General features: G+C 47.5%; 1 protein-coding gene across 1 annotated transcript in view; it reads left to right on the forward strand.

Moving 5' to 3' along the window:
- The first annotated feature begins 3,223 nt into the window (after positions 1-3,223).
- A2ml1 (alpha-2-macroglobulin like 1) overlaps positions 3,224-14,246 on the forward strand; it is a 34,840-nt gene continuing 23,817 nt past the window's right edge. The window contains exons 1-7 of the mRNA XM_075981972.1: positions 3,224-3,340; positions 4,234-4,348; positions 4,839-4,948; positions 6,306-6,473; positions 8,091-8,318; positions 13,069-13,129; positions 13,329-13,474. Of these exons, the coding sequence (XP_075838087.1) occupies positions 4,270-4,348; positions 4,839-4,948; positions 6,306-6,473; positions 8,091-8,318; positions 13,069-13,129; positions 13,329-13,474 (792 nt within the window). The 5' untranslated portion in view covers positions 3,224-3,340; positions 4,234-4,269. The remainder of the gene's footprint in view (positions 3,341-4,233; positions 4,349-4,838; positions 4,949-6,305; positions 6,474-8,090; positions 8,319-13,068; positions 13,130-13,328; positions 13,475-14,246) is intronic.

Raw genomic sequence — 14,246 nt, forward strand, 5'->3', positions numbered from 1 at the left:
CAGCCTGCAGGAGTCTACCTTGTGTGTTCCGGGGATTGAACTCAGGTCCCAGACTTGGCAGCAAATGCTTTTACCCACTGAGCCATCTTGCTGCCCCCCCCCCGCCCGCCGCCTCCTGGCTCTTGAAGAGAACTTGCCCTTCCTCATGTCATCTACATGTGTGTTTAGGGAGGGTTAGCACCGCATGGTGCTCACCCAAGATCAGTGGTGTGCACTGTCTTGATTTCACCCCGCTTTTAGAGTTAGATGTAAGCTGGCTTCTTTTTTTTTTAAATATTCTTTTTGTTATATATATATTTATTTTTATTTATTTATTATGTATACAATACTCTGTGTGTGCGTATGCCTGCAGGCCGGAAGAGGGCACCAGACCCCATTACAGATGGTTGTGAGCCACCATGTGGTTGCTGGGAATTGAACTCAGGACCTTTGGAAGAGCAGGCAACGCTCTCAACCACTGAGCCATCTCTCCAGCCCCTAAGCTGGCTTCTTTTGAATGACCACACACCTTCTCTGAGCCCCTAACTACGAATGTGCGGTGTTAGCCTTCACTTATCAGCCACCGTTAGAGGAAACTGCACAAGATCTTTCAGTGGGCCACTTTTAAATTTTTTTCTAAAAATAAATTTGTTTTTGTTTGTGTGTATGTGTGTGTGTTTCAAGACAAGGTTTCTCTGTAGCTTTGGAGCCTGTCCTGGAACTCACTCTGTAGAGCAGGCTGGCCTTGAACTCAGAGATCCACCAGTCTCTGCCACCGACTGCTGGGATTAAAGGCATGTGCCACCACCCGCCTGGCTTTTAAAAATAATTTTACCACAGGTGAAAGTGAGGTCGCTCCTGTCCACAGGCTTTCAGGTGTCAAAAGAAGGTGCCAGGAAGCATTTGCTCCCCAGAAGAGGTTTAAAGCATGGGAGGCCTGGGCATTTGCCTTTCCCTTCAGGGACTGGAGCTGTAGTTCTTCAAACCCTTTAAGACTGGCAATCCTCTGAGGAAACCTCTCTCTCTCTACTGGATGAGTCTCGGGGTTACTCTTCTCAGGGCACAAAGTAGCCAAGCAGAAGAAGGGGTGCCGACCAGAGGGGATGGAGGAGTCCTCTAGGCAGGTGCTTTTAGGGAATGAACCCATGCAGCATGCTAACCTGTGCTCTCTGGCTTCTCTTTCCAGTACTCCATGGTGGAGCTGCAGGTAAGCGCCAGTATCTCTTCTCCTGGGAGCTGGGAAGCAAGTTCAAGGCAGAAGACTATTCCGGCCTTGGCCCAGAGTTTCCAGACTCTACTCCATCACCAGGAAGCTATAGGTCCACCCTTTGTCGTTTCTCCACTGACCTGTACACTGAGACTGGAACTCTTGTCGAGAAGGACGCCGCTGTGACTGCTCTCTGTGCGATGTCACACAGAGCCACACAGCTGTTTGTCCCTGTTCGTCTCAGGTCATAGCGCCTTTCGGAGAGAAAGTCTCAGTATTTGAGTTGAATGATAACTCAGATACCATTGAGAAATGTCCCAAAGTACAAGACCACTGTGGTTTGTTTTTTATTTTTAGAGAAAATTACCCATGTTTTGGGCAGCTTCCAATCAATTCCCTCAGCCTTGTATCTTAAGAAAACTAAACACGAGCAAACACTTCTGCTGGGTAGGACTTTAAAGTCTATTTTATGAAGCCAGTGGCAATGTCTACAAGAACTCAGAGAGAAAAGGGTTTCTCTTGAATGAGGCTGGATTTACAACAAAATCGTATTGTTTGGGTCCCCTGGGACGAAAGTTAAAGATGGCTGTGAGCCACCACGTAAGTGCTGGGAATTGAACCCAGGTCCTCTGGGAGAGCAACCAGTGACCTTAACTGCTGATCCAGCGCTCCAAACTCTGCCTCTTTCTCTTGGAGGAAGCCTGACCAGCAATGGGTAGAATTCATTCCCTGCTTTGGCCATGCAGAGCTGGACACCAAGCAGCCAGCCTCCTTATGCGGTTTCTTTTTGTTTGGACACAGGACCCAAATAACAACAGGATTGCACAGTGGCTGGAGGTGGCCCCGCAGCAAGGCATTGCAGACTTATCCTTTCAACTGGCACCAGAGGCAACGCTGGGCACCTATACAGTGGCAGTGGCCGAGGGCAAGACCTTCGGCACGTTCAGTGTGGAGGAATACGGTAGGTCAGGGAACGCACTAGGGCAGGCATGGGGCAAGGCTTGATTCAAAACCAGTAAAGTAACGTCAAGGGGAAGGGATTGCTTGTTCCTGCTTTTAATCAGTGCTGAGTCTAACTACAGGAACTTTTTTTTAAAAAAAAATAGCACTCCACTAATTAACTAGTTAATTGAACCGTCACTATTTCCATACTCCTTTATTACCTAGTAGTTACGCCAGGACCTGGTGTGTTTCTTTCTGCTCTCCCCAGTGTTGCCCAGGTTCAAGGTAGAAGTGTTGGAACCAAAGCAGTTATCAACCGTGGAGGAATCCTTCTTTGTAAAAGTCTGTGGCAGGTAAGTTGGGATGCTTTGGCGCTGGTGGAGATACGGGGCCTGAGGAGGCGTGAGAGGTGGGTGATTTGATGCGGCTTGGAGTCGTGAGTCATGCAGGAAGTTTTATAACCACCCGTGTGCTCTCACGTTCCGTTATTCATCGAGTCAGGATTATGGGTTTAATTTCCTTTGTGCAGCGAATCCAACACTGATTCCCCAGGGCAATGAAAGAAAGGCACGCTGGGTCTGGTAGAGCAGCCTGTCTTCCCAATTGCTGGGCACGGGAGGCAGAGAATTGAAAGTTCAAAGTCTGCCAGGGCTGCAGAGAAATTTCAAGGCAGCCCCAGCCAGGCTCTTAGTGAGACTTTGTCTTATAAAAAGGAACACAGAGAAGAGCTGGGGGAGGTGGCACAGTGGGGGCTCAGGGCTTGCAGAGCATTTGGCAAAGCGCTGGGTTGAATCCTCAGTATCACAGAAGAAAGAAAGAAAGAAGAAAGAAAGAGGGAGGGCAGGAGAAAGGAGGCGGAGAGACCTCTGTGTCCACGTGGTGGTGTTTGAGTATAATGGGAACACTCAGGCTCTGCGAAAAGAAGCCAAGGAAAGAGCTGGAACATCGCATGACTGTCGGAGCACCTGAGACGGAGTGTGGGAAGGAGGGGAGTGTGTGTGTGTGTGTGTGTGTGTGTGTGTGTGTATCTCAGGGAGTTTCATAACTGTCTCCTTGTGGGTTTTTGCTTGTTTGTTTTAAACCAGATACACATATGGAAAGCCTGTTCAAGGGACAGCGCAGGTCTCGGTGTGTCAGAAGGCACACACTTACTGGTACCGAGAAGCCGACCAGGAACAGCTTCCTGACAGATGCAGGAACCTCTCGGGACAGGTGAGCAATTGGAATTCAAAGAGGAACCTTCTCCATGGTGTATTTCATAGCATCAGTGAACCCCAGTGTGGGAACGCAATGAGAAGCTCAGACTGAAAGCTCTGGTGGGGTGTGTGTGTGTGTGTGTGTGTGTGTGTGTGTGTGTGTGGTTGTGTGTGTGTGCGGTGGTGGTAGGGATATATGTTTGTGTGTGTGCATATGTGGTGGGGGGGTGTGTATTTGGTGGGGTGTGTGTGCTGGTGTGTGTGTGTGTATGTGTATGGGAGTGTATGTATGTGGTGGTGTGTCTGTGGTATATGTGGATGTGTGTGGTAGTGGTGGTGTGTGTGGTGTGAGTGTGTATATGGTGGTGAAGTGTGTGTGGTGTATATGTGGGGTGTATGTGTATGTGCGGGGGGTGTAGTGTGGTGTGTGTGTATGTGGGGTCACCCAGACCCATTTAAACACTAGCTCTCCTCAGGTGGTGAAGTGTGTGTGGCGTATATGTAGGGTGTATGTGTATGTGCGGGGGGTGTAGTGTGGTGTGTGTGTGTATGTGGGGTCACCCAGACCCATTTAAACACTAGCTCTCCTCAGTGGAATGCACCTTCTTAGTTTGCACTGGAGCCAGGACATTAACCTCAACCCCAAAAGATTCCTGTTTCCAGTTCCCTTCTGCTTCTTGTATCTCAGAGTTTCAAGGATGCTGTCTTGTGCCTGTGTATGGTGTATATTCTCTGTGTAGCCTTGGCTGTTCTGGAACTCGCTTTGTAGACCAGGCTGGCTTTGCGCACAATGATGTATTCTCATGTCACAGCAGGGGTTTCTCTCTTGAAGAAACTGAGGCATGGAGATTAGCAGCTATGCGCTTCTATGACACATCGTTAGATTGTTCCTTTCTGATTGCCCCACAGGCTGACAAAGCCGGATGCTTCTCCTCCTCTGTGGACATGTCCACCTTCAACCTCACCGGATATATGTACAGCCACAGCATTAATATTGTGGCTTCGGTGGTGGAGGAAGGGACAGGTAAGAGGGTGCTGCCTGACTCGTAAAGAAATCAGAGGGAGGCAGTGAGACAGCCCAGAGATGGAGGAGCCTGCCGCTATTCTGGTGTCCCGAGTTCAATCCCTGAGGCTCACACAGTGGGAGGAAAGAGTCGACTCCTGTAAGCCATGGTGCACATACAACATCACACAAACATACACAAAATAAGTAAGTAAATAAAAATGTGAGCATCCCATAAATAAAATGCAACAAGAAGAAGGAGAAGGAGGAGAAGAAGGTAGAAGAAGGGGGCACCCAATCCTAGTCCTGAGTCCGGGGAAGTCCCAGACACTCCTGCCATCTGTTAGTTACCTCCCCCAAAGCTTGGGGAGATAGAGTTGATTTGCTTTGACATTTGGTCAGAAATATAGCTTCGTATTTCCCATGACACCATCCTCTCTGGAATTTTATATTCAACATGAAGATGAGAATCCCAGGACTCAGGACATGGCTTATCTGTTTCCTTCTGCAGGACTGGAGGCCAATACCACCCAGGATGTCTTCATTTCCTCAAAGATGGGATCCATGACCTTTGAAGACACTAACAATTTCTATTACCCCAGTTTCCCCTTCAGTGGGAAGGTATGCTAATTTGTCTTTTCACAGACCTAGACAAGCCCGCCAACCAACCAACCAACCAACCAACCAACATCAAAGACTCATCAAACTGAACTAGTCATTCCCACCTCCTTCCTGCCACCCTAGATGCTTTATGTCCCTTTACGTATTTAATCCTTACAACACTCCTACAAGGTAGACACTGTCATGTGGCCCCACTTTACAAATAACAGAACCGAGACAAGAGAGAGCGACTTTCCATAGGTCTCTCATATGACCAATCTGTCCGCAATGAGCATCTTAACTCCTTTTCTGGTGTCTTCAACATCAGAGTGAAATTCTAGGCCCTTCATAAGACCAGAGGTGGAGCCTTCATCCTCCTGTCTTCCTCTTTCTAAACGTTTATTATCACTATTATTAATTTATTTTGGTGATCTTTCTGCATGTGTGTCTATGCACCACCTGTGGAAGACCCAAGAGTGTGTCGGATTCCCTGGAAATGGGCTCTTCTATGGTTGAGAGCTACCATGTGGGTGCTGGGAACTGAAGCTGGGTCCTCTGCGAGAGCAACCAGTGCTCTTAACTGCTGAGTCATCTCCTAAGGTCCAGGTCTTTGAATTTAAGAGCTGCAGTACTCCATGGAAATCATTTAGCCTGGGCTCCTGTATCTGGACAAGATTAACACCAGCCTGGTCTACAGAGCAAGTTTCAAGACAGCCAGGGCTGTTACACAGAGAAACCCTCTCTCAAAAATCCAAAACCAAACAACCAAACAACAACAACAAAACAGAAAAGAAATAAAAGGAAGAAAAAAAACCCTCACGTTTGAGGCCAGCTGATCTAGATAGCGAGCCTATTCTATCTATAGATATAAATAAATAAACCAACATTTAAATAGAATCCAAACAATGCACAGGGCCTCAGAAGGGCTACACAGCAAACCAAGTTCTACACCAGGCTAACACAGGCTGCTTCTCCTGTGTTTCTAGGCCTGGACACACGGCACAGCTGTCAGAGTATTCGCCTGCCATGCACAAACCCAGCTGTGGCCTGAGCCCCAGAACCCCATTATCCAGGTGTGGCAGTGAATGGCTGTCACGTCAGCACTGGGGAAGTAGAGGCAGGAGGGACAGAAGCTCAGTGTTATTCTTGGCTACACAATGAATTCAAGGCCAATTAGGGATGCCTAAGACCTCCTCTCAAAAACCAAACCAAACCGACAACTTCAGGGGTTTTCTCAATGTTTGAGATGTATCCCTTTTTTCCTAGGCTTTTTCCTGAAATGTGCTCTTAGAGTTTCCGCTGTCACCTCACTTTGCCTCCGACCCAGGAGGTCTCCTCTGAACTTAACTTTAAAATCTCGGTAACTTTCACTCCTCAGATAAGAGTTAGAGGCCATGATGACTCTCTCCTCAAGAATCATCCGGTATTCCTGGTGGTTTACGGGAGACATGGAACCACCACGCAGACGCTAACTACTGACAACGAGGGCCTTGCTCCCTTCACGCTGGACACAGCCACCTGGAATGGGACAGACATTTCTCTGGAGGTGAGCCCTGGGGAGCAGCATCCCAGATGAGAGAGGGACTCCCCTCCTGAGGAAAGGCTCGAGACTTCTCTTTGCAGTTTTCCCTTAGCATGTAGCACCCACACTGTCATTCACTGGTCCCACAAAAGGTTTCTCTTAGACTCTATTTTTAGTATTAATCAGATGAGAACCCTCATACCCGAATCGCTACACCGCTTATAGTCTGTCCTCCTTTCTGATCGAGGATGGACCTGAAACCCGAGTAGTTCTGAGTGAAGCCTTCTTCCTCCCTTTCCCTCTTACTTGTAAAAATGGCTCTCTGGGGTCAGTTTTCAACCATCATGACTAAACACCTAAAACAACCAACTTGAAAAGAGAAAACCTTTAATGTGGTTCATGGTTCAATGGTTTTTAGTCTATGATCACATGGCCCTGTGGCTCTGGGACTGTGGTGGCGCAGTGTGTCATGGCAGGAGCAGAGGGTAGGGGACAAGTATTCAATTCATGATGGCCAGAAAGTGGGGATGAGGAGGGTGGGGTGTCAGGATCTATTATCCCCTCGAGGGTGTCCTCTCATCGGGTTCTATTTCCTAAAGGTTATTTCACTTTTCAGTAGTGCTACAGGCTGGAAACCAAGCCCATGACCAAGCCCCTTTTGGGGGACATTCATGATGCAAGTGGGTTTCAGACCATGTGGAGGGAAGGCTGGTTATATTCGTGATTAGCTGGATGGCTGAGCAGTGAGTGCCACAAAGCAGTCACACATCACGGCTAACGACTGGAAGGCACCCACCACCCATCCATCCCTGTGGCAGATGATCCTGGGGGACCTTTGTGTATGTCCATGGGCCCGCAGGCTGCAAGCTGGCGTTCCGCCTCTCATATCCCAGCCTGCTAGTCCATGTGTATGCTCACAGCCGGGAGGAAGCACAAGGACCAGAACTGACCCACCAGGACTTTTCCAAGTCGCTGGTTGGCATATGCTGACATCCTGTTGCCGTCAGTGAGTTATGTGGCAGACACATAGGAGGACACTATATGATTACCTGGTGGAAAATATTGGTACAGATCTACGACAAACTGAAGCCATTGTGGGAGTCATTCGGCAGTACTGACTAAGCAAGCTCATACAATTTGTCTTGTAGCTAATTTAACTGGATATTTATTCCAGGCTTCAGTCAGTCGTTGCTTTCAGAAATAACTACTTTTCAACCTCCTCGTCCTCTATACCTAGTTTTCTTATCCCTGAAATATAAACTTGGTCATGTTTATCTACCCAGCTGGCGCAAGTCTTAAGAAGGCATATTGCCCAAAAACTCTACTCAGCCTTCCTGCCCTTGTCTTCTACATCACAATCTTCCTGCATACACCCTTCGTAGATGGCCATCTGTCCTTGGCCAGGCCTCTAGGAAAATGCCCACTTGTCATTTGTAAAAATTCTCAGGAAGTGAAAATTGGAAAGAAAGAGCTATGCGATTAGGAATACACATCTTCTCCTCTTCCTCTTCCTCCTCTTCCTCCTCTTCCTCCTCTTCCTCCTCTTCCTCCTCTTCTCTTCTTCTTTCCTCCCCTCCCCTCCCCTCATCTCCCCTCCCCTCCCCTTCCTTCCTCTCCTCTCCTCTTTTCTTCTCCTTTCAGGGAAAGTTCCAACTGGAGGATGCGGTATATAATCCAGAGGTAGTTCCTCGTTACTACCAAAATGCCTATCTGCACCTGCAACCCTTCTACAACACCACCCGCAGCTTCCTGGGCATCCGGCGGCCAAGTGGCCTGGTGAGGTGTGGCCAAACCCAGGAGGTGCTAGTGGACTATTCCATCGATCCAGAGGATGCTAGACCAAACCAAGAAGTCATCGTCTCCTACTACGTGAGTTGGCTTGTGAAAGGCTATTGAGATGGAGTCAGCCAGAGAGGAGAGCCAGATGCCTTGATGGAGAAATGATGTAGGACATGTGTATAATTGCTAAAGTGTAGAGATGTGTTTCAAAAGTTAAGACTTCCGAAGCTGGGGATGGTGGTGTATACCTAGAATCCCAGCGCTCAGGAGGTAGAGACAGGAGATCAGAAGTTTAAGGCCAGCCTGAGCTACACAAAATCCCATCTCAACAACCAACCAACAAAACCCAGGTAGGCATGTGGTCTCCATGCCTGGAGTCTCAGCACTAAGGCGACGGAAGCAGAAGGATTGCTTGCAACTTCAAGGCTAGCTTGAGCTCCACAGCAAGACCCAGTCTCGAAAAGGCAAAAGAATAAAAGGTTTTTACAGTCGTCTTTCAACCCAGTCTTTTAAGCAGCACACAGTTAATCCTTTAAGCACTCCTCAGCTACAGGTTCTGTACTTCAGCAATCAGTGAAGCCTGGATGCAGTAATGTGTCCAGATCTACACACCATCATCATCTTTTATGCCCTGGCAATGTTTAAGCATACATGGGTAGTCTGTTTATGGCGGTTCTCCAGTTGTTCCTAGCCTGGGCAGTCCTAGATTCTTGTGTTATTGTCATACCCAAGGTTCCACAGTCTTCCTTTATTCTGTCTACCCAGTGTTTTTCAGGCCTTCCTCTTCGCCTTATCCCGTGCCCTCTCCAAGCAGTGCTGTGTTCGGGGATCTGCCATCATTCATTCTCATAACACGACTGAAGTATCTCAAGCACCATTGCTGTATCCTGTAGTTCATACTTCCTTTTGTAGATGGAGATGGTTCTTAAAGTCATCTTTGTGCAGCCTGTCTCTTTGTGTAATGCTTAGAATCCTCCTGAGACACGCCGTCTCAAACACATTCAGCCGCTGTTCTGAGGAGTATTTCATTGTCCCAATTTTGGAGTTGTAAAGAAGGCAGCTCAGGACAATTGTCTCATATTCTTGTAATTTTGTTGTTGTCGTTATGTCTCTTGCTGACCAAACCTTTCCTAGTGGCTGGAATGCAGCCCTCGCTTTCCCTATCCGCCTCTTGACATCTGAAATAGTTCCCTCCTTTTAACATAGGTCTCCTCCCAGATAGACAAAGTTGGCTCCTTGTTTGAGGTTCTGGTTCTTTATCACAAAGCTAAAATCCTGTGTGCCCTTCCCATGTGTTGTATCTCAGGCTTCTCGATGTTTGCTTTCCTGCCAAGGTTTTCACTGACTTCCACCACTCTATTTTCCATGGTTTGCAGCTCATTTGGACTGTCAACAGGTAGCGCTGTACTGTAGGTGAAACACAAGCTATTGATTCGCACACCACCTATCTGCACTCTTATCCCCTCCTCCAGGGCTGTTGCTCTTATTAATTCCAGGAATATATTGAAGAGCAATGGTGAGAGGACGCATCCCTCCAACACTCCTATGATTGTCTTAAATTGACCGCTTAGTTCTCCACAGACTTTGACTGATGCAAAGGTATCTTTATAGGCATTTTCTAGTATTATGATTTTCTCTGGGTACCTGTAGAACCTCATGGTTTCCCAAAATCCTTTCCTCCAAATGCTATCGAATACCTGAAGTTGATGTAACAGACATATGCTTTTGCCAAATTCTTCGTATTTTTCTGCCAGTTGCCTCAAAGTGAAGATCTGATCAATTGAGCTCCTGTTAGCTCTGAATCTGCACTGGGCCTCTGCTAGGATTTCCTCTGTTCTGACCTTGATCCTTTGCAGGATAATGGAGAAGGAGATCTTGCTGCTACGGAACAACAGACTAATGCCTTTGTAATCTGAACAGTTCCGTTTGTCCTTCTTCTTGTGTATGGGAATTGTGACTGAGTGTTTCCATTCCGTGGGAATCACTTCATGTTCCCATATCTCTCTGAAGACTCTGAGAAGCACCTTGGCCCCTGAGCCTATACTATCTCCAGCTCCTCCACTGTGATGTCATCCTTGCCTGGGGTCTTCTTACATTTTTCTGTCTTGATAGCTTCCTCTCTCTCACTCCTGTCCATATTTAATATTTCCTCATTGCCTCTGGCATTTGAGTGGCTGCTGAAGTGTTTCTCGTTGTCATCTATGTTGACAGCGTTAGGGACATTGTAGAAGGGGTCAAAGTATTGTCTCCATCTTTGCTTTACTTCTCCTGGTTCTGTTAATAAATAATCTTGCTCATCTTTCATCACCTGAATCTGCAGAACATATCTGGCAGTTATCCATCTGATAGCTTCGTAGATAAGATGTGTTTTATCATGGAGTCTAGCCTCTTTGACCTCTTTGCATACACCTGTACATACAGCTCTCTATCCGTCACTCTCCTTCTGACCTGTTGGCACAGATAGTTGTGGTGTTTTGCTGCCTGCAGATTGCCTCTTCATTTGCTCTTTAGCTTCCTTCTTTTTTCTGCCAGGCCGATCGTCTCCGCAGTAAGCCATTCTACCCGTGTTGCCCTTTTTGCATAACCAATCATCTCCTTTGAAGCCTCCTGTATGGCTTTTGATTCTCTGTCATTCGTTCTCTATATTTGTAAAAAGTTGTTAACGAGTTTCCTCATCTGTTTTTCAGCTGTTCTCCTGTACTCTCTCCGTACAGTTGGGCTCATCAGTTGTTTATGATCGATCTTCCGGTTCGTCTTGCCTGGCATGCCTTTCCTAAATTTCAGATAAATGTTGGCCATAACAAGTTGGTGATCTGACCCTAAGTCAGCACTAGGAAATGATCAGTTGTTTTGGATGCTAGATAAGCACTTCCTGCTGACCAGAATGTTGTCAGTTTGGCTGTGTGTGCATTTGTCAGGGAATTTCCATGTCCAGCATCTTGATGGTTTGGCCTGCTTGAATTTTGTGTTGGATACATACAAATCATTTGTATAGCAGAGATCAAGCAGCCATTCCCCTCTATTGTTCCTTTGTCCGAATCCATATGTTCCCACGACAATATAGTCCATTCTTTCTCCGGATCCCCCTCCTGCATTGAAGTCACCCATAATGATTAGTATGCCATTCTTATGTGCCCTGCTGACCTCATTCTGTAGATCTGTGTAGAAACTGTTGGTGCTGTCCTCTTCTGTTTCTGTTGGTGAGTAAACCTGTACTGGCAACTGTATCGCACTATCTTGAAATAAAGCCAGGGATGGGGGGTTAAAGACAAAGAGTTTTTAAAAAAGGAACCTATTGTGACTATGTAGGAAAAACCAAATGAGAAAATGTTGCTGGTCGGGGTTGGAGCAAGGTAGCTGAGTGGGAGCCGAGGAAAAGAATGTGGGACTCAGAAACGATTTCATTCCGTAGCTCATTGCTCAATTTTTAGTTAGAGTTTTTGTTACTGCTCATGATTGAACCCAGCAAGGACTCTACCATTGAGTTGTACCCCTAGTCCTTCACTGCCATGCGCATACATAATACAGTGTGTGTGTGTGTACGTGTGTGTGTGTGTGTGTGTGTGTGTGTGTGTGTGCGTGCGTGCATGTGTGGTGAGCACATAGAAACCAGAGGGCACCCTTGTGGAACTGGTTCTCTCTTTCCTACCTTTCTATGAGTTTTGGGGCTCGAACACAGGTTTCTTGACTCACTGAGCTATGTATCCTGCTAGGCCTGGATTACATCCTTTCTTTCTTTTCTTTGTTTGTTTTTCAAGACACGGTTTCTCTGTGTATCCCTGGATGTCCTGGAACTTGCTCTGTAGACCAAGCTGGCTCTGCTTCCCAAGTGCTGGGTTTAAAGGCATGCCCATTACTGCCCGGCTTCTGGACTATAGTCAAAGCAATGTTATAAACTGAAAATTGACCCTGACAGCAGCCTCAGTGGGGAAGCAAAATCCCAAACTGGTAGGGAGAAAGCAGCGTGTAGAGATAAGCATGTTACTGATTGTTCATGGCGACAAAAGGAACTAGGCTCAGATAAACCTCAGGAGGCATGACCTAGACTGAATCTCTCTGTTCCCCTATGCTCAGTTTCTGGGATTTTGCCTCCTCTGGACCACACCGATGATGTCTGTCATTTCACCATCTTCGGCAAGCTATAAACACCCATCCTGGCCCGGCAACATGGGGAGGGGTGTGAACAAAATAAGTCACAGTGAGAATACAGACCGCGTTCTCAGGACAGGGGTGGGAGGCGAGGCTGGGGGGACTGGGTCCGAGGAAGGCATTCTCAGAGCCAGTTGATGGCCGAGAACTGGCAGTGAGCACCGGGGAAAGGTGGGGGTTCTATTTCAAGTGAGAACACACAGGAAATGCTTGGGAAGCAGCATTCATTCCCCTCCTGAGGGCCAGATCAGCCCAGACAGTGGAAGATCCACTGAATTGAACTGTAGTAAAGAACAATCGTGAGGTTGGGTTTTTAGCTGACTTTATACAACAAGGATTATAAAACAATAAAACCTGGAGATCCTAGAGAAGTCCTGGACTTCTGCTGTGAGGGATCCTTTTCTTTCTTTTCTTTTATTTTATTTATGCTGTCTGTCCTTTGTTTCTCGCCACCCTCATTGGCTCCCAGCCAAGTCTCTACTTGGAGCCGAGCCATCAGGCCCTGTGGGCAGGCGGCACCCTGCCTCTGATAAGCCGATAGCTGCTAGGTGAGGCACTGTGCAGGCTCTGTGCACACTTGTGCAAGGAGCTGGAGTTCGTGGTGGGGGACAGGTATGCTCCCCAGGTAGGGCCCAGAGCAAAGACACTGACTACTGGACTCTTATTTATTTATTTATTCCCTCTTTGATAGGTAACAGGGAAAGGGAGTTTGCAGATGGCGGGACAGAAACACCTGAAGGTTAAAGAGAAAGGTGAGTGAGGGCACATGCTTCTGGGAGGGAGATGTGGGACAGTCCTGGAGAAGAGCTCCCGTGCGCAAAGGCAGCTGGAGAAGAGACTAGCAAGAAAGGAGGGACAACGTGGACCCTGAAGCGTCCCCAGACACTGCAGAAGAGCGTGGACGGGTGGGTGGCTGTGCAGCCTTGCTCCTCTGCCCCTCTTCCTCTTCAGGACCAAAAGGCTCCTTCTCCCTCTCACTGACCTTCACCTCCAGAATGGCCCCTTCCCCTTCTCTCGTCATCTACACGATATTCCCCAGTGGAGGTGTCATAGCCGACAAAATTCAGTTCTCCATGGAGATGTGCTTCGACAATCAGGTAAGGCGGCCATGAGAAGAGTCATGAAAATGAGCTGGGTGAAGAGAAAGCTCTCTTCTCGTGTCTGATAGAGTGGGAGACCAATCGGGTTCAGCGCAATCTGAAGAGACTATGGAAGAGGTTGTAACACTGTGTTTGTGTCTTTAGTGGTTTAGATCTATGCTGAAATCAGTTTCTCCCCACACTGGTCCCCCAGTTTCCTTGCCTCCTCCTGCTTCCCCTCCTCCTCTTCTTCTCGCCTCCTGAAGTCACCTGGGGTGGGTAAGATGAGTTCAGGGACAGGAACAGTCTAAACTATAGTCAGGCCGCCCCAGTAGGCATGTTCTGCACCTCTGGTCCATATATTCTCTCCCTTCCTTTTCCCTTCTCCCTCCCTTTCTCCTCCTTTCCTTCTCTTCTCTTTATTTTTGAGACAAGGGTCTTGTTATGTAGCCCAGGCTGGCCTCCCTCCTGCCTCTGTCTCCCAAGAAGTGCTGGGATTAGAAAAGCCCATGTCACCACAGCTGGTCATATATCCTCCTGCCCCCAATTTTTTCTCTAAACTTTATCAGTTTCTCCACTTTTTCCATCTCTGTTCTAACATTCTAGTGTCAAAGAAATATATGTTATAAATAATCTAACAGTGGGGCTGAAGAGATGGCTCAGCCGTTAAGAGCAATGGCTGTGTTCTTCCAGAGGACCCAGGTTCAATTCCCAGCACCCACATGGCAGTTTACAACTGTCTGTAATTCCAGTTCCAGGGGATCTGACACCTTCACACCAAAGCACATAA

Source organism: Microtus pennsylvanicus, chromosome 8 (genome assembly GCF_037038515.1).
Source record: "Microtus pennsylvanicus isolate mMicPen1 chromosome 8, mMicPen1.hap1, whole genome shotgun sequence".
Lineage (NCBI taxonomy): Eukaryota > Metazoa > Chordata > Mammalia > Rodentia > Cricetidae > Microtus > Microtus pennsylvanicus.